General features: G+C 33.8%; 1 protein-coding gene across 1 annotated transcript in view; it reads right to left on the reverse strand.

The window, feature by feature from the left end:
* Positions 1 to 1777: 1777 nt before the first annotated feature.
* Positions 1778 to 20452, reverse strand: part of Rchy1 (Ring finger and CHY zinc finger domain containing 1) — a 75570-nt gene continuing 56895 nt past the window's right edge. Inside the window, exons 8-11 of the mRNA XM_090413585.1 lie at positions 18153 to 18285; positions 15027 to 15138; positions 7852 to 7961; positions 1778 to 2101 (exon numbers count right to left, since the gene is read on the reverse strand). Coding sequence (XP_090269711.1) covers positions 2023 to 2101; positions 7852 to 7961; positions 15027 to 15138; positions 18153 to 18285 — 434 coding nt within the window. The 3' untranslated portion in view covers positions 1778 to 2022. The remainder of the gene's footprint in view (positions 2102 to 7851; positions 7962 to 15026; positions 15139 to 18152; positions 18286 to 20452) is intronic.

The raw sequence follows: 20452 nt of genomic DNA on the forward strand, positions 1-20452 counted from the left end.
ATTCAATTTTATCCTGCTCAAGACTAAATAGTGATCACTTCCAATTTCAAATCCTCTGTACACTCTGGTGTCCTGCACCAGGGAGAAAACATCACTATCAACAATAACATAGTCAATGAGACTTTTCTTATTCCTAGCCTCTTCTCTCCATGTGAATTTGTGCACATTTTTATGTTGGAACATGGTGTTAGTAATAACCAGTCCATGTCCTGAGCAGAAATCCAACAGATATTTGCCATTATTATTAGCTTTGCTCTTTTCTCCAAATTTTCCCAAAATATTTTTGTATGTCTCACAATCATTTCCTACTCTACTATTTAGATCCCCAACAAGGACCAACTTTTCATTTTTCATTGTGTCAGTTGCTTTTTCTAAAGCCTCAAAAAATTCCTCCACTTCTACCTTAGTAGAACCTTCTGTGGGACCATAGGCACAAATAAGTCTCATTGTCCAGTTCCCCATTCTCATATTTGCCCACATTACTCTACTTGAGACTGACTGCCATTCAAGAAGATTAGCCTCGTATTTTGTGTTGAATACTATGGCTACTCCTTCTTTTCCTTGATTGTTATTGCCTGAATATAACATTTTGTATTTATTGCTCAGAAAGATCTCACCAGTTTTGGTCTTTTTTGTTTCAGTCACCCCTATTATGTCGATCTGGTACTTATCTAATTCCTCAGCTAGCTCCATTTCTTTGCCATTCAGGCTTCTTACGTTGATAGTACCGATCTTTAACTCTGGTGATGTTGAGTTGGGGTTTGTTTTCAGATTTGTTCCAGTAGCTGACTTTTCGCTGTTCGCCCTGGTTCCCTGGCGAAAACAACGGGGGCCTTGTTTAACCGGGCGACGCCCCAGCCGGCATGAAATTTTGTCATGTTGTACCATCATTTTTTATTTTGGTTTAACCAATAAGAATACAATTTGGTCGGCTAAATCCCAAATTGCCAGCCCATCCTCGTTCGTTCAGTATCAAAGTAGATACCCAACAGGGTGCACCACGAGAAGGTGAGGATTGGACATTAGGTCAGAAGCCCTGGTCGGTTCTCCGCATTCCTTTAAAGGCTATGTGGAGGTCTCCTCTCAGTTATACAGCTTTGACCCTTAAGCACCCCAAATGAAAATTAAAACAATGAAAATAAACAAAAAGAAGACATAGTACTGGATGGTCAAATCTTAGAAACAGCATGGAACTTTAATTATCTAGGATCAATAACAAACAGGGAAAAGCAAAGGAAGATATAAAATCTAAGATAGAGAATTTTTTTAACATGTTAGGGAAAATATGGAGATCAAAGGAAATAAGTTTAAAAAATAAAATCAGATTATTTCATACAAATATTAAACAAGTTCTACTTTCTGCATCAGAAACATGGACAACAACAAAAGCAATTAGGATAAAAACTGCAAAGCTTTGTAAATAAATTAAGAATTCTACAAATAAAATGGCCAGAAAAAAATATCCAATAAAGAATTATGGCAAAAAACTAAACAAAAACCAATAATGTATGGCATCAAATCAGAGAAAATTAGAGCATTAAAGTGGAATCTGCAAGAAAGAGGAAGGCCAAAGATGAGCAGGCAGAGAAGAGTAGAAGAGCTCAGAAAATTGGAAAGAACCAGACACAGAGAGAGATCAAATAAAATCAGATGGCGATCCGTAGTTGAGGTTCTATGCTCCCAATGGAGTGAAGAGGAATAAGCAAGCTATTTCTATTTGAAATATTTAAATGTGTGTAACCAAAACAAATGTGATAATCTCCAAAATCACTGCAAGTTTCATGAAAAACTAATTTATTTCCTATTTTAAAGATTTAGAAAAAAAAAAGTACACAATTCTTTTTAAAACTTGCAAGATACAGTATATAACAACAGCATTCTTATACCACACAAATCATTCAGTTCTTATAACATCTGTATAGTCAAAACATAAAAATATATAACATAAAAGAAACTAAATTGAAAAATAAAAAGGATAATATAAAATATTTTTTAATTTCCAAAAATTATAGCAAAGAAATGTTAATTCTTGACAGGTTTCACTTCTTGCAACTTTCTTGATAAAGTTTTATTTATTCCTACATACTTCTGCCGGTCACCTCTGCCAAAACAAATTTAATTTAAAAAAATAATAAAAAAATCAATATGAAACTATACACATATATTTTTTAAAATAAAGAACTGTACAATTTCAAAGCACTGCACTGCCTATTTGACAATCATGCAATAGGATAAATTATGAGGGTTGTTTGAAAAGTTTGGTAAAAATATAAAACACATTTGCTGGAAAAAATCATCTTTATTTCTCAACATAGTCTCCATCGAGGTCTACACATTTGGTCCAGCAAGTTTCAATTTTTTCATCCGATCTAAAAAATAGGATTAGTTTCAAATTGTGCAAAACAGTCATTGACAACCTTGATGACATCCTTGTTCAAAGAAAATTTTTTTCCCACCAAGCCAAATTTTTAAGTTTAGGAACAAGAAGTCGCATGGGGTCAAGCCTGGAGAATACGTTGGATGTGGAACCAATTTGAACCTCAATTTGTGCAATTTTGCCACTGCGACAGCTGATGCGGGATAGTGCATTGTCTTGATGAAACAGCACTTTTTTGTGTGCCATTCTTGGCCATTTTTTATTCAGTTCTTCTTTTAAACAGTCCAACAATGATGCATAATAGACTCCTGTTATTGTCTTACCCTTTCCCAAATAGAGTATCAAGATAATTCCTTGAGAATCCCAAAACACAGTGGCCATTACCTTCCCAGCTGACAAAACGGTCTTTGCTTTTTTCCGGTGGTCTTTCACTGGGCATTTATTGTCCACTGTTTTGACTGCTGCTTGGACTCAGGTGTGTAGTGGTGGATCCAAGGTTCGTCTACAGTCACGAATCAATGCAAAAAATCCTGCAAATTGTGATTAAACATTGCCAAACACTGTGCTGAAATGTCTTTCCATGTGCGTTTTTGATTGAGCCAATAATCGCGCACACAGCTTTTTCATGTGCAATTTTTCATGCAGGATATTATACACCTGTTCAGTTGAGATACCTACAATCTCACACACTTTTACTTGGTGATTTTCCATAATGATACCATGAATTTCGTCAATCATTTCCTTTGTAGTGACCTCAGTCAGGCATCCAGAGCTACGCTTCATCTTCAATGGACTTACAACCACGTTTAAACTCATCTGTCCAAAAATAAATAGTCTTTAATGCCGGTGCAGAGTCCCCATAAACTGAATCTAACTCAGTTTTGATCTACACGGCTGTCCACTTCTTCGAATTAAAATGTTTTATCACTGCATGAAACTCGTTTTTCTCCATTTTTATGAAAATGCGAACACAGTAATTTTAAATGCTTGCCAAAACTACGCGTTGCATGTGGCTAAAATTTTTCCAGGGATCATGAAAAAGATGTGTGCCAACACTGGTATGAAAGAACGAATTTTGTCACCGTCTATTGGAAATTTACCAAACTTTTCAAACAACCCTCTTAAGCATCTTTCAAAGAGGAAGTGGTCACTCATTCACTTGCATACCTTCTGAATAGGGGAAAAAAATCCTCCCAAAGTGAATGTGTACATAAAAAAGCACGGTCGTTTTTTAAGAATCTGAAAGATTTTTTTTTTCTTTGCAGATAGAAAAATAAATGACTTCATTTTGGAAACACATATTTCTCTGAACAGACTACTGCTGTTAATTAATTAAAAAAAAAACATGGTAATAAAAAATATTGTAAATGAGAGTTTTGAGTTTGTTTTTAAATTTCGGGTAAGCAAGTTTACTGTGACCGCCACGTAACAGCTTGAGAGGGACCCAAACTAATGTAGTTCTTGCTTTGTAAGAGCCACATTAGTGTAAAAATGTGCTCCAACATTTTTATAATAAACCATAGTATGCATAATTTTGTCTTAACTCTTGTGGTGAAATCATTTCCGATATGTCCATTTTATCCTTTATGTAATCCCATTCAATAAAGATCAACCTGCTGGCTACATAGTCCTGACGTTATACTCAGATTCTTTTGAGTGGTACTACTAAGGCCATACATGGTCTTATCAAGGCCTTGTAAAGCAGGAGAATAACTTTCTTATTCCTACACAATAGAGTTCTTTTAAACATTGCTAAGATATCATATCACATAACTGCAAAGTGGCCTCTAAACTAACTTCCTGTCCACCATTATCCCTAGATCTTTAGCTTCAACCACTTGCAAATTCCCATTAATAAAATAGCCTGAAATGTCTTCAGTCTAAAATGGATAATACTGCACTTAGTAACATTAAACACTGAAACAAATAACTATAGAAACAGCCTGTTCAAATCAGCCTACAAGTATTTAGTATCAGAAAGTCCAGCTATTTCAATTAGACCGCTATGGGTTCAACTCTGGCCACTGACTACAGGAATTTTTTTTTATAGGAAACGGGGCATCCTGACTATTCCCAAAAGACAGAATCCTGTCACCATGTACTATATTTGTACATAACAGGAAGTTGTGCATGGTTAATTATGGCAGTTTTTTTTTTTTTTAATATGCAAAAAATTAAAAACCTATAGTAGTGCATTAGTACTGTGGGCGAGCTAATTTTTTTAAAATTTATTAATTTTATATACATATTTACGCACTTCCATAGCTTAGTCGTTATAGATGAAGCCCTTTGGTCAGAAAGATCTGGGTTTGAGTGCCATCAGTGATGTGAAGAACCTTTATCTGGTCTCTTTCGATGAAAGGTGAGTTAGCCAGTCTCATACAGAGTTTCTGTTTGAAAAAACCAGAGTTTGTTTTTTTCAAACAGAAACTCTGGTTTTTCATCCCAGAATAGGGCTACCCACCTTATCCTCGTTACAGTTGCAAGAATTAAAAAAAAAAATCCTTGACACTGTAAAAGGTAAAAGAGGAAGGATTAAGAAGAAGATATATCTATTTACACATAATCCAGAAACTTTGATCTAGAGACCAAACATGGAACCTTATTTCACACCAGGTGATGAAATTCAACTCTCACCTAATGACAATCACAAACAATGTCCATGGTGGAATTCGAACCCACAGCCTGTTCAACAGCAGATACGCTAACACTTACCCAATCAAGCTGGTATTTGGTCGACTTCAGTTACCAACCAGCATGTTCATGATATATTACCAGTAACATAATATAATACCAGCAGCTAGTAATAAGCTAAACTTAATTGTGTAGTACTATGCACAGTATCTTGTACACTGGGAATTGATAAGTATTCTGCTATAGGTGATCAAATTTCAACACTATTAAATTTCATTGTTCATTAGCAACTGATAATGAAAATAAAAAAAGAAATTTGATGGCAGAATAAATATCAGCACATAAAACCTATCAAAAATTTTTTCTTGAAAGTTATTATTTGTCCTCTCTAATTCAGTCTCTGATCCTGATCTTACATTTGAGTCTTTTGAGATCTCACATGAACTGCCTCAATTCAACTAGATTTTGGTCTTCTTTTGGGTCTTTTTCTACTATACAGACATCAAATACCTGTTTTTCTGACCTTTCCCCATTCTGTTTATGTGACTGCCATTTTAGATTAGCTCTGCTTACACATTCTTGAATACTAACTATGTCAAGTTTCTTTCTAATATCTTCATTTTTGATATGACACTCTCATTGATGACATCCCCTCTAATTTATCTCAGAACTCTATCTGTGGCATAGTCTTTAATCAAGTATTTTATTTTTACCCAAACACTCAGATAAGTTAAAATTGGTTTGAACACTATAAGGTCTGGCTAGGGCAACTTGTAAATGCCAGTAAGTGTATTTCTGTAAGCACTTTGGTCAAATTTCGTACGAAACTTTTATAGTTTCTGTATTCGGCTTTGAATTAATGCTGGATTTAATATCAACTTGATTTATATAATTTTGCATCGCTGAAATTAAGCCTTTTGGCTCTTTATTTTAATGAACGTTATCTTGTATATTAATGATTACTTTCTTCCTTTCTTAATTCACAAAAAAAATGTATTCAACTGGCTTTCCACCATCCCAGTTTTGTTTATTCTATTATAAACAAATAAATATATATTTAACAAATAATAAATATATTTATTACTCTTTCTACTGGTTTGCCAATGCAGTTGATACTTTCCACGTGCATCCTATTTTTGCAGCTTGTTCTTTTTATTACTGATTTCCATACTAAATTTGTTTCAGTAGTTATTCAAGTCAGTCTTGATTTCATGTTTAACCTTCCTACCAGCAACGATGCATCTGCTAGAATTGAAGAAATATGATATGAAGTGATACCATGAATTATCTCCATTAAGAGACGTGATAAACCTTCATACTCATACTAGGGAGGCCATCGAATTTTATTTGATTAATTTGCATTCAAAGCTCTGCCTTACAGTCAGTACTAATTAGACACAATTCTACCTAACATGCAATTCCTTACAGTACATACAGCATAGCTGTAACTTCAAATATAGAGATATTAGACTAAACATATACAATATATTTTTAAATTATTTTCTTTCCTAAATCTTTCCTTGATGAGTTTAGCTACTTTTACAGCTAAATTTTTCAAGACATGTCTAATTATTATCCAAGGACTTACATAATTCAATCCTCTTTTTCACTGAGCGTCTTTAACCTTCCCTGTGCACCATGGCATTATTTTTCTTTTTGCATTAACTTCACCACATACTTCTCAGTAAAAATTTCATCTCAGTAAAAAAATGTGTTTCTTCAGATTTTACTATAATACTTCAAGGTCAGGGTCTTGTTTTGAAACTCCTTTACTTTTTAATTTACAGTTCATAACCAAGAATTGCTGGACTGGTTTTTTTAACTGCTACATTTTTTCTTTGCAATGATACACATTTTTATCTTGTTCATAACTAAATGACATACACTTTTTAATACAAATATCCTGTAAAAAATTTGTATCCTGAACCAATGTAAAGATATCAGTAACAACAATAACAATCAATAAGACCTTCCTTGCAGATCCTCTCCATGTGAAAATTTATAGAGATCTTTATACAAGCATATATCATTATTAGCTTTGCTCTCTCTCTCTCCTCTAAATTTCCCCAAAACATTTCTATATGTCTGGGATTCCTTTCATACTCTGATGTTTTGTCTACAACAAGCAGCAGCAGCATTTTTTTTAATGTCAGTTGACCTTTCTAATGACTCGAATTCTTCTTCTTGTGAGACCACAAGCACACATAAGTTTGTTCAATTTTTTATTTTAATATTTCTCACACTATATAAAACTGCCTGCCATTCAAGAAGTGTATTTAGTGCTGATTGCTATTGTACAAATATAATATCTCAGTAACTATTCAGAAGTATCTGCCCCATTTGTTTTATTTGCTTTTGTAACAAAGTTGACATGGTATTTCTGCCAGCTCCACTTATTTTCAACTGATACTTCTTATGCCAACTTTTCACTGTTCACCTTTGTTACATGACAAAACATGAATAAGACTCATTTAACTGAACATCCCAAGAGGGAAGTGATATTTATGGATATTTATGTTATACTTATTTATATGTGGACTACTAAAGAAATAATTTGGTCAGCTAGCTCCTAAATTGCTAACCTATCCTTATTTTCTCAGTGTCAACTGGATAATGAGTAATAGGATTTATGAAGAAAGGTGAGGATCAGACATCGGGGTTAAGTGCACCAGTCAGTCTTCAACATTCTTACAGGTTGTATGGAAGTTTCTTTCTCATTATCTGGCTTTGAACCATAGAGTTATTCCTAAGGCAACACTAATTTAGATATTATATCACATTTTTTCATTAATATGCAAAATAAAATCTACAGAAAACAGAGGATTATAGCATAAACCTACCTATTCATTTTCAGTTTGTCTCTACAGCCTTTACCACCTTCCCAATGAGCACCTGATTTTTTGGTCAAATTGGATTTACAGGCAATGCACTCCTTATCTCTAGAATAAGTCTAATAAGAAAATTAAATTTTAATTTTCTTTAATCGTTAAATTGTGTTGTAGTTATACAGAGTGGCCCATAAGCTACGAAGGGGTTTAAAATGTGAATAACTCATAACTAAAAAAAAAAAAAAAAAATCTCAAGGTTCTGTATTTCATTATAACAACAAGAGAATAGAAATAATTAATAAATAAAAAAACTCAAATGTTTAAACCCAATTGTGACTTATGGGCCACCCTGTATATATGATCACATACAAATCAGAGAGCTAGAAATAATAAATCTGCTGAGAAATTTGTCTTTAGTATATTGGTTATTCTATATCCTAACATCAAGATCATTGTTTGACCGTAAATCTTTTGAACTAACTTAATATCCACCTCTTTCATTCCATCTACCTCTGTATTCTAGGGCAGCCTCCTTAAGTGTTTCTCAATAATTACAACCTCCAGTTGTTAAAGAAAGAATTCTTCTTTCTCCTTGATTACTTGACATAAGCACTTGTCTCTGTGGACAAGTGCTTATGTGATATAAGTTTGCCAGTTTTGTGTAGTGTTAAAAAAAATCTTAATTCATTTCCTATACACTGCATTAAAAGTACACAAAAGATTAAATATAAAAAAATCCAACAACTAATTATAATTTCTCATTTCATATGTGACCACAGTATCAGAAAGCATGTTGTGCTTCCACTTTTATGTAGGATGCTTGCAGCAGTCCACATCACGAGTGAATGCATTCTTGTGAAAATATTCCGTCTTCCTTTATTATGTCCAATGACCTCTTATCACAAAACAATTGGCTTTTTATTGCCAAAGTTTACCTAACTTTGGTAATGATAGAGTAGTTGATACTATTTCCAGTCTATGTATATAATGTCTGTCAATGCACGTACCTCCATACCTATATAAACATATTTAGTATGCTGGGGATATGAATCCAGATTTTTTTTTTCAGTCATTGCTACTGAGTGAGTTATGAAAATGTTTGTGAAAACTATTTAATAGTCAGCAATTTCTTTTGGTAAAACAGAAAAGTCATCTTATTCTAAGCAAACAAATCCTTCTGACAATTTCCCAACATTTTTTTTCCCTTTTGTTCAGTGGGACAAAAGATTATAAAACTATATTTTACATTCACTTCATATATAAACTTATGCATTTTGTAAGCAACTATTATGGTTTTCCAATGCAAATGGTTAGAGTGAAACAAAAATTGACATAGCATGAAAGATTTTTATAAGGATTCCAAATACTGAATTCCAATGAATCTGTACCAGCCAGAACTTGAATGAGAGAGAGAAATTCAAAACTATACAAAGTAATAACTCTGCCCAGACACTCTTTGACAATGATCAAATCTAACAATCTTTGACCTCAAGTTCCTTTTCTTTCACAGGCTGTCTTGTAAGTTGTCTTGTAACAGCTCAATAAATTCTACTCCATTTTTATGAGAATTCTCTTTTGCCCAATCAATGCTTGAAGTCACCCAATCATGATTACTCATTTAGTGCCCAATGAAGGTAATTTCGTGATGCATTTCATCATCTCCAGCAGATGAACTACCAGGTCTGTAACAACACCACGCCATATATTTCATCCTGTTAGCCTCCACTTCAACATCAGATGGCTTTAAATTCACTGCTACATGGGACATTATTACTACTTTCAGGTGTTTCTACCTATTACTTTGAGTACTGCTGTAACTTTTGGTTTGGCTAACCAGCAATTCTATCCTAACTGGACCCAAATCAGATATCATTAGTAATAGTCCCTCTTCTCCTATCTGTTCTGTCCTTCCTAAAAATGCCATACCCTTAACACTCTATTATAGTTACATCTGACTGATAGCCAGGTTTCACTAATGCCAACAATCTTAGGGGTCCACAATGCATTCACCAAAGCAACAAACTCAGCCTTTTTGTTCATGGCATTTGTGTATAGACATAACAAATTGCCACTTGGCGTTTTGTTATACTTAAATCTGCTTGGCCCAATTGGGCAACTTTCTTTTTCCCTTCCAAGATACATCCAAAAGTGTTGGTACCCAAAGCATGCATTTCCACCCATTTGCCATATATATAAAATAACATGATATATTATTGCATTTGCACATGATAGCTAAACTTGCACATGCATTCTAATCCTCTCATAATGATCTAGCTTCCACTGACTCTTTACATTAGGTCTTACTCTATTAAGTAACTTTACCAGGCTCCTGATGCTAAATTCATTCACCTGCAGGCTATTCCTTTCATAGAAGTGCTTTCTACCATCCAATTCATTCCACACATCCAAAAATTAACACAGATTTCTTCCAAACAGCCTACCATTGAATCATTTACTATCATAGCCCTCCTTCGCTCTGTACTGTCGTATTTCAGTAGCAAACCAACAATTTTTACTTTCTCACTTCTTCTAACAGTCTTTTCATATCCACTCTCATACATAGTAGTTCTTGTTGGAACTAATATCTATTTTCTGTTTCTCTGGAACATTTCTCACATTTAAAAATTTTTTCCCCTGGCAAGCTCAAAGTAGTGACTCCATCAGCAAGTGCAAATTCCATGAGTGAAATGTCATAATACTTCTTTTTCTTATATTCTAATTGACTTACCTTGTTGTTACTATTATTATTCTTACCAACTTCAGTACTTTCCTGCCTCTTCTTATTTTTCTCATCCTGTAAGTTTCCTTAAATATTTCTCCATCTTTCAATTGGGATATATCAAATATCAAGTTATCCCCCATTATATTATCAACATCAATGCACTAACATTTCTGCTCAGTGGTACAAAGTTTTCTCTTACCAGCACCTATGTTAACTTGTGTTTTTCATACTGCCTTGTTTTGACGAGTTTTTGGCACTATTTATAAGACAATCTTAAACTAACAATATTTCTACAATTATATTACTAAATGCACTAAATACAATAAATCCACTAAAAAACTATAATAGTATACTAAAGATACACCAATTAATTTAAGAAAACATTCAATAAATAAATAAATAAAAACACCAATCTTACAGGACTTTGTAATAGCATATCTACACTCATGATATTTGAAACAGATGGATTTTTGTTCTTTTTTGGTAGGAAAGAATCTATTCATGAAGTTTCTTATCAATGTAACACATTTTATGGATTTAATTATCAACATTTAAAAAAAAATTAAGTCAACAACCAATACATACTCTTCTATAACAATATATAAACAGATGCATCATTTTAAATAAATGATGCTATTCCTCTGGTTCAGGTCTTAAGTCAGTTTTTCATTTTAAGTTGATTAATCCTTTCTAAATGAAATCCTTGAAATCACAGAGAATTACTTCAAGGAACCATAAGTCCATTTGGAAATGTGCACAAATCACTGTATTGATTCAAGAAGTTCATCAGCATGGGTGGCAGGAAACAACAGAATTACTTCATGTAGCTTGAAGGCTAAACCTAGATAACTAGCAGAAAACTTCCACACAGTCTATAAGGAATGCAGGAAACTGAAAAGGACTTCTGAAAACTAATCTTTAATGTCTACTCCTCAATCTTCCTGCACTGAATCCTGTTACAAGATAACCACTTTAGTGTTGAAGACACACTGCTATTCTAGACCAATAATCTGCACTTTGCATAATCAAAATGCATTCTGTATTAGGTGAAATTACTTATACATTATAACAGTAAAGCATAATCAGATATTAGGTCAATAAATCTTATCACATGCATCTTCCTGGGTTATATGGACTTCCTGAAGTCCACAAAACAAATATTCCATTATGTCCTGTCATTGAGTGAAATTGTTCACCTTACTAAAAAATTTGAAAAACACTTTGTGAATTACTTGTGCAACGTTCACTGGAAAATCATCTTTTTTCATCAAGAACAGATCTCACTCCAAAGGAAAAAATATTGGGATTCATCTTTTCCAAAGTAATCTCTTAATCAGCTTGGATATTGTGTCTAGTCACTAATGTTCCCTAAGAATGAAAATTTTTCTAAAGCAAATTAACTTCTTCTATGGAATCACAATTCATTACTTCTAACAGTACCACATTTGGTGAGAGAAACTCTCTATAAGAGAAAGTCAGTTTTACTGGATGCAGTTCTGTGGTAATATTTATGGTTAGGGATCAGTTTCCCTGTTTCTTTTTTTGAGAGAGAATCCAGGCAACTCACCTTTACCTGCTCTCCTGATGTTGCTGTTGGTATGTGACAAACAGTTTTTTAAAAAAAAATGGATGCCTGATGTGAAGTGGATAGATTCCTGATATTTTTCTGAAAGAGGAGAGGAACAAGTTACATTCTTCTCAAAGAATTTTTGGCTGTTTTGGTTTTAACATCGCATTCAGGATAAACACATATAGCTTAATATGAGAAACAATACATAAACACTGCCATGCTCAGGGTCACATGAAGAAAATGATGACGTCAGTTTTGTGCTTCATCCACAATTTATCTGATTTTGTATCATGAATTTTTTTGTAGTGTCTGTATTAGAAGTTATGACAACCTCATAAATGTTGATGATTTCTTCTTCAAATGTGTCTGAAATAAGACTGGACACGTTCCGCCAGATCTTCAAATATCACTTCAGTGAGATTTGCTGCAAACTGTGCTACTTCAGTTTTGTTGTCATTTAGTGAATTCAAATGCTTTAAAATCAGACACAATTTAGGACCATAAAATTTTCCATGCAGTTAATAATTTTTGGCTCACATTTGCCCAAACTTTACCAATGTTATTTATTGGTAAAGGTTGGGAATTTAGAGCATCTAATATTATAACTCTCCCAAAATTCTTTTGATATTTATTTGTGTTCTATTTCAGCTATCATGAAACCCTGTTTCAATATGGCACTTCATTTTTGTGATGATAGAATGCTGGGCTACATTCAAGGGTCAAAGCTGTGAGCTGATATGTATCAACAGATAGGAGCGCTTCGTGAAGTTCTTACTCTGAAGATCTCTCTACTGTTGACATAAACCATCTTAAAAAAAAATTTTTACAAATCATCCTTTCAGTTGCTATTTTTAGATCATATTTTGTGATCTAAGAATAGCAACCATGTGGAGTGTGGGAGCTTGCATGGTTTAGCTATTGTTCAGTGATGTGTGCAAGATAATTGGCCGAAAAGATCTAATGAGCGATTTCCAAATCAGACAGGATCAATCCTCGATTCCTATTCAGTGTGCCTTGTGAATGGATGATCATAGTAGATTCTTTTTATGCTATGAATGAAGTTGTCTTCTATGTAAGGCATGGAGCTCTTATCCCATTCATTATTGATGTGTGTGTGTGTGTGTGTGTGAGAAATGAAAAGTTAGGCCCAAGCTGTCTTCTGTTGTTATTAATGTCACCAGTATGCTGTTTCTGTCTAACTTCCAAACTTCTAGAAATGTCTGCCCTACATAAGAAAGGCTGCAAGAACATGGAACATATAAACCCCAGGATGCCTGCAGAAAAAGGTTGTCTTTAGGCAAACAAAGTAAACCTTGTATAGTCAAAATGGACTTGAAGGTCACTTATGTGGCATTCAAGTTCCATCCCTTACATTGGTAGACTCAAGTCCATCAATGTAATGGATGGAAACAGAAATTCTGAAATACATAAGTTCTTCTGTAAACAGAAGAAGTTCCAAAGAAGTTCTGAATAATTTTGTATGAAATCAGCAATATAAAGACTAAAATTATCATGAAGAAAAAAAAATATTCTCAGCAATATATTTATAGCAGGGATTATGCATTGATCTATTTAGGCATAATTTTAGTAAAGATTGAAAGTTAAACATGTGATAACAGAATAAATAAGTGGTTATATGGCAAAATGCAAGATTGCCATAAGTGACATAAGTGGCCTTCAAGCCCATTTTGAATTCACGTTCGCCTAAAGACCACAACCTTTTCTGCAGACATCCTGGGATTTATATGAAATTAGAGAAAAAAATCACCCTAAAGACCATGCCAACATTATATAAGACTGTGTTCAAATGTTGAAATCTGAGCGTTAGGTTAGAAATAAAACAGTTGATCAAAGATTAGACACTAAAGACATTAGGTTTTGAAGGAAATTAGGAGTGAACAGATGGCATCAATAGCAGATCCATATTAAAAATGAAGATATTAGCAAATAAACTTGCATTATTAACATAATGTTAACATAAATAAGGCAAACAGAATGGGAACAGAGGGAAAAAAAAGAAGTGTTTGAATCAAAAATAGAAAGAAAATACCTACAGGAAGTCCAGGATATACGGGTTGATAGAGTGCTTTAGAAGATCAAAATGCAAGAAGTGATTAAATCAGAAATCTGATAATAGGTAAATCTAGGAAAAAGTTGATTAGAAACCAAGCATGAAATACTGTGCTACTTTCACAGCACAGTATATCTCGTACAATCAATGAGAATATGTACCACAAAATAACAATAATAATGTTCTTTCTTTCCTTAGTCGTAACAAATAATCTAATCATCTTATGGTTATCTTAAAAGCTAGCTTAACTTTATTTCTATTGAAATTGTGCAACAGAAAAAATAATGAAAAAAAAAAAAAAATCACAACAACTTCCACATATTACGGAAGGACACTATTAGTAAGTATTCCCCTGCCCAATTTTTTTTTTTAAATTAAGAAGACTTTGGGGAATAACTTTATTATCCTCTCATAAAGCAGGTTCATGAAAATCAAAGTTACCTGGCCATAACAGAAAACTGGGCCCAATATAATGGAAGATGGGATCATTGTGAACAGCAATATCTTCAAACAGATACAGTATGTAAGAGAATTTTCAGGCAAGTGATCAATACCTGTTTTAGAGTAAGATGAGAATGATTATAACAATAAAAATTGTATGAAAGAATGTTCATACATTTTTACTGTGATAATTACAATTTCAGAAATTGTCCTTATTCCTAAGATGGGCTAATTTTTGCAGAAAGTTTCATCCTAGACATCTGCAGACTTTCTCAAGAAATTAATAAATATTAAGCTATTCTGCCATTTGTAAACATGAAGCATATATAACAGGTTTGAAATAAATCTTATATCTGCAATAAAACTGATTAATAAGCAATCACCTGCTCTTTTGCACAAAATCCACATATCATATGTGTGGCATATTTCATCTCATGGTCTTCTTTATCATCATGACATAAATCGCATGGATAAGCTTTCCCACAACATGGAAACCTACAATGAGAACAAAAAATAATACAGAGTTGAATATAGGAAATAATTTTCTGAAGTTATTGTTTTAATCTTAAAATAGAATTTCAAGTGAATTTAATTTGTTCCAGATCTAATAGCATGAAGGGAAAAAAATAAAAAATCTCCACTATTCAAATCATATCATCATGGTCTGCTATTTGCTAACTACATGTATTCTCTAACAAGGCTGTCTGTTTGAACCCCCCCACCCCAAATTTTCAGACAAAAAAAAACTAGCATTTCTAAGATATTTCTAACTCATCTTCAGTTGAAATGCTCTTATAAATATTTCTCATATACTAGACAAGATGCAAACCTGTCTTTCCAACAAAAGAACACAGTTCTAACTGGGCCAGAGAGGTTTTTTTTTAATGCAATTATAGTTTTCCATTGCCTTAAATGTTTTAGTTTCAATGCCATATTTTCATGGGATTACACCAATTAAGTGATGATGGTTTAAGGCAACAATTAGCTATGCATAGGGCTCAACAAATTATGCAAAATTCCTACTTGCTAAAAAACTCACCAGAGATCCCCCCCACCACCACCACTATTTTGTTCATGATATGTCCCAATAAATCAAACATGAATTCCATAATGTGATTAGTGGTGCTGTAACAAGAAAGAACAATCTTTTTTGTATGAGAATCATTTCAAGAAGGAGAAGTCAATAAATAATAAGAACAGGAAAAACAGTAAACCAACACGATCTTTTTTTGGAAAAAATACAGGTATCCCTTGCTTAACGCAGTGAAATTAATTGCAACAATCCCTTTATATACGTGGCAAGAGTTTTAATTAAACACACCTTTAAATTTAGCATGCAAAAATATGTAAGCCTTGAGGAATGTTTCCTGGCCGAGAGAAAGAAAGTCTTAAGCATGATGACGTTGATGATAACGCACTTGGTCATCCAAACTCTCTTAATGACTGTGTGAGAACGTGAAAGTTTTATTCTTTCTACCAAATACGACATCATTGGACATGGGCATCACTGCAACTTTCAAAAGGCAGTAGAAACAACAACGGGAGAAAATGCAATTACGCTCCAAGAATTTTGGAAAAAAATGTAACATTAAACATGCAATTGAAAACATTCATGACTTGTGAGAGCAAGTGTCTTCTAGCTGTATGAGAGCTGTTTGGAAAAGGAAAACCTTTTGTAGAATGCAGTAATGACTTAGGTGGTTTTCAAAATTCCTGAACAATGTGGTTGAAGAAAACGTTGCAATTGGTGAAGACCTTGGTTTTGATGGTGTTGATGCAGAAGATGTTAAAGAATTATTAGATTCAAATTCAAAAGATTTAAGGGACAACGATCTTCTCGAAATTGAAGAACAACGAACAAATGGAATGCGAAGATAAGGTTCCAAAGGAGATAACAATCAAAGAACTGGATGGAATATTTCAGAGTTTAGAATCCCTTAAGCAGCAAGTAATGGATATGGATCCAGATGATAATCGAAGAATGCTTGTTTGCCGAGGTCTAGAGAGTCATTTTGCTTGTCACCGTAGAATTTATGCTGATAAGAAAAATAACTAACTGTTCAAACGCCTCTTGATAACTTTTTTGATAAAAAAAATTGTAGTAACTAATGTATGTACAAGCATTTATTAAACATTTATTTTGCATTAATTTTTTATCTTTCCTAAAAGAGTACCATATAAAACGAATTATTAATATAGTAATCGATCATGGACGAACAGTAATTTTACCACTGATTATTATAATTGATTAACGTGATTTTGATATACGCGTTAATCAAGGGATACCTGTAATTTGTTACCAGAATCGGCCTTCATATTATGTATATTCTTCCATGTTTTCTTCAAGTTAAAAAAAAAAAAAAAAAAAAAAAAAAAAAAAAAAAATTGTTTTGAGAGACAACAAAATATTATATTTTGTTCAGTCTGTAGCTATTCACCAGCAGCTGGCAAAATCTACTCCCCATGGACAAATATTTGTCAAGCCCTGGTCATGCATATGAGTTACATTACACACTGCCTAGAAGTTAGGTATATGTTCAGAAGCTATAATGTAACTGACTCTAGTACCATGTTATAATAAATTTAGTTTAATCCTTTATCCCAGTGAGAGCAAACAAAGTTTGCGCCTGAAAATATCTTCAGGACTGAATATAGTGTTGTACTATCTTACCTGGGTAAGTAGTACAACACCAGGCAACTCGGAGCAAAGGTGGAGCAAGTTACCAACACTCCTGAGTATCTCCCCTTTGCTCCAAGTTGCCTGGTGTTATACTACTTACCCAGGTAAGATAGTACAACACTATATTCAGTCCTGAAGATATTTTCAGGTGCAAACTTTGTTTGCTCTCACTGGGATAAAGGATTAAACTAAATTTATTATAGTCTAACCTAGTGAAAAATAAACTTTCAACATCTTTCTCTAAATCCAGAGTAATTTAATAAAAAAAAAGGTGGCAAACCTTTTGGCAACTCCTATAGGTAAAGATGACCTTGCTACTGCTTCTGCCTGGTATCTCCAACTCTGGGCCTGGCTCCCATTGAAGAGACCTCAATAAAGGTCAAACTAGTCTGGGTAGTGGCCAATCCCTTAATGCATAACAGTATGCATATCCACAAGGAGATGTGTTTTGCATTATGGGAGATACTGGGATAGGAGTGTTGGTAGCTTGCTCCACCTTTGCTCCAAGTTGCCTGGTGTTGTACTACTTACCCAGGTAAAATATACAACACTATGTTCAGTCCTGAAGATATTTTCAGGTGCAAACTTTGTTTGCTCTCACTGGGATAAAGGATTAAATTAAATTTATTATAGTCTAACCTAGTGAAAAATAAACTTTCAACATCTAGTACCATATGTTATTCAAACCATTTGCTTGGTTTTTACAGCATTCATAATTCTAAAACACTACAAAGTATGTCAACTTCCATTTCAACAACAGAAACAGAAGTTGACATGGACATACATATATTGACATGTCAAAATAATCATGAAATGCAACATAGCTTACCGAAGCCAACGAAAACTTTTCTTGTAATGTTTACAAATTCCATTTTCTGGGAGAGGTTTCCCTTCTTGAACAGCAGGATCTTTGACTTTCTTGTTCTTGTTTTCCAGCTTAATTTGATGAATATGTCTTCCAACTTGTTTGGAGAAAGGGAAAAAAAAAATAAATACATACACACACAGGATGAGAGAGAAAATTTTTTCTTAATATATATTTTTTTAAAAATAAAATAAATTCTCAAACTTTTATTTTCCAAAAGGAGTAGAAAAATTCTTTTAGCATTAACTTTTGGAATTTACTAAGCAGTCTGTTTCCACCTGTCATCATTGGTAGTCTAATTCATATCTAACCATGATTTGTAGACTTATGAGCAAAAAGAATATGGGAAAACACTTCCTGTGCTAAAATAGACTAATCCAGAAACCAGCTAAAAAACACACCCAGAAGTTCCTTCAGTCAATAATAAAAGTTAACCCATAATGTCTTTGCTTCTGATCTAGCATAATGAAAGTTATTACAAAGTTAGTGGTACCAATTTTTTTTTTTTTTTTTCAAATGATTCCAGACTTCCAGCTCCTAAATTTATAATTCTATTAACTTTACCAATTCTAATTCATTAACTTTTGAACTGTGTATTAAAAAAAAAAAAAAAAAAAAAAAAAAAAAATATATATATATATATATATATATATAATTTATTATTAAGAGAGAGACCTCCAGGGAGTCAGACTCATCGAGGGAGGCCACATACTACACACACCAGCTATCTTGAATTCATTCACACTGCTTGCACTCACAACATCCAATGGCAATCCATTTTAATCATGCACCACCCTCTGAGAGAAAAATCTAGCCTTCACACCCTTCTTGGCGGCCTTTATTCTCAGCTTCCAAGGATGCCCTCTCGTCCTTTCCCCACCCTCCATAAATTGAAATCCTGTATGACCCTTTCAGAAGTTTGTAGTCTCAATCACATCACCCCTCTTTCTCCTGTTTGCAGTCTACAAATTCTCAATCTGTCTTCATCATCAGTATTCCACAATCCTGATTTTTAACACTCTCCTTTGTACTCTCCCCAATATATCAGAATCACAACAGAAACCAGGAGACCAGACCTGTGCACAATAGTGAGGTCTTATCAAGGCCTTGTAAAGAGGCAAAATAACATCCTTATTTTTACATGTAAACATTCATTTCAGCATCAATTATCTTTTGAGTTGTATTTGCAATCTTTGCCACATGGCCCTAAACTTCAACTTCCTATCTATTAACCCTCCAAGATCCCTAGCCTCATCCCACCAACATAATATGACATTGGATATTTAATCATGCCGAAGTGAATGACTTTACATTTACTGACATTGAACTGACACCCATTTTCTCATGCCCACAATTCCAGCCTATTCAAACCATTCTGTAAAGACTACATATCAGCAGAATTCCTGATTACACTACCTATCTTTGCATCATTAGCAAATAACTGTATGTCACTTGTCAAATCCTTCCCGATATCATTAATGTACAGATTGAATAACAGTGGATCAATCACTGATCCTTGTGGTACACCATTTGTTACCTTAAACACTGCAGACTCAGATCCCCCGTGTACCACTTTTTGATATCTGTCAGTCAGTCATCCTCTTATCCATGCTAATATTGTATAACCCAAACCCATTTTCTTCAATTTATGCAGCTGTCTGACATGTTGTATTCTGTCAAAAGCCTTAGCAAAATCCAAAAGTATCATGGTGTATCCATTCCCCTTGTCTAGTTCAATGGTAACATTGTTAGAGAACGTGAGCAAGTTGCTAAAACATGATTTTAGTGTTTTAGCATGATTTACTTACCTTAAGTAAATCCATATTGCTCATTGCAAAGTAGAGATTCACTGTTGACCCATTTCTGAATGAGGCCCTAATCAATTATTCCAAAATCTTCACCACCACTCCTGAGATACTAATTGGTCGATAGTTGGATACATCCTTTGCACTACCCTTGTGCAATGGAATTACCATACATTCCTTCCATTCCTGCGGAATCTTCCCTGTTTGAGACTCATATTAAACATGAGTCTTTCAGGTTTGTTGTGATGAATGGAGGATTGACGTTCTTGGATTCTTTTTTCTAGAGAGCATCGAGTTTGTCCAAAATAGGAGAGATCATAGTTGGACAAACTGGACACACTCTAGAAAAAAAGAATCCAAGAACATCAATCCTCCATTCATCACAACAAACCCGAAAAATCTGGATTGGCTCAGCACAGGATAGAAACTAACCACAACATCCTTTGGTCAAAAACTCTC

Source organism: Typopeltis vanoorti, chromosome 24 (genome assembly GCF_054136105.1).
Source record: "Typopeltis vanoorti isolate ZY-2024b chromosome 24, IOZ_Tvanoo_1.0, whole genome shotgun sequence".
Classification (NCBI taxonomy): domain Eukaryota; kingdom Metazoa; phylum Arthropoda; class Arachnida; order Uropygi; family Thelyphonidae; genus Typopeltis; species Typopeltis vanoorti.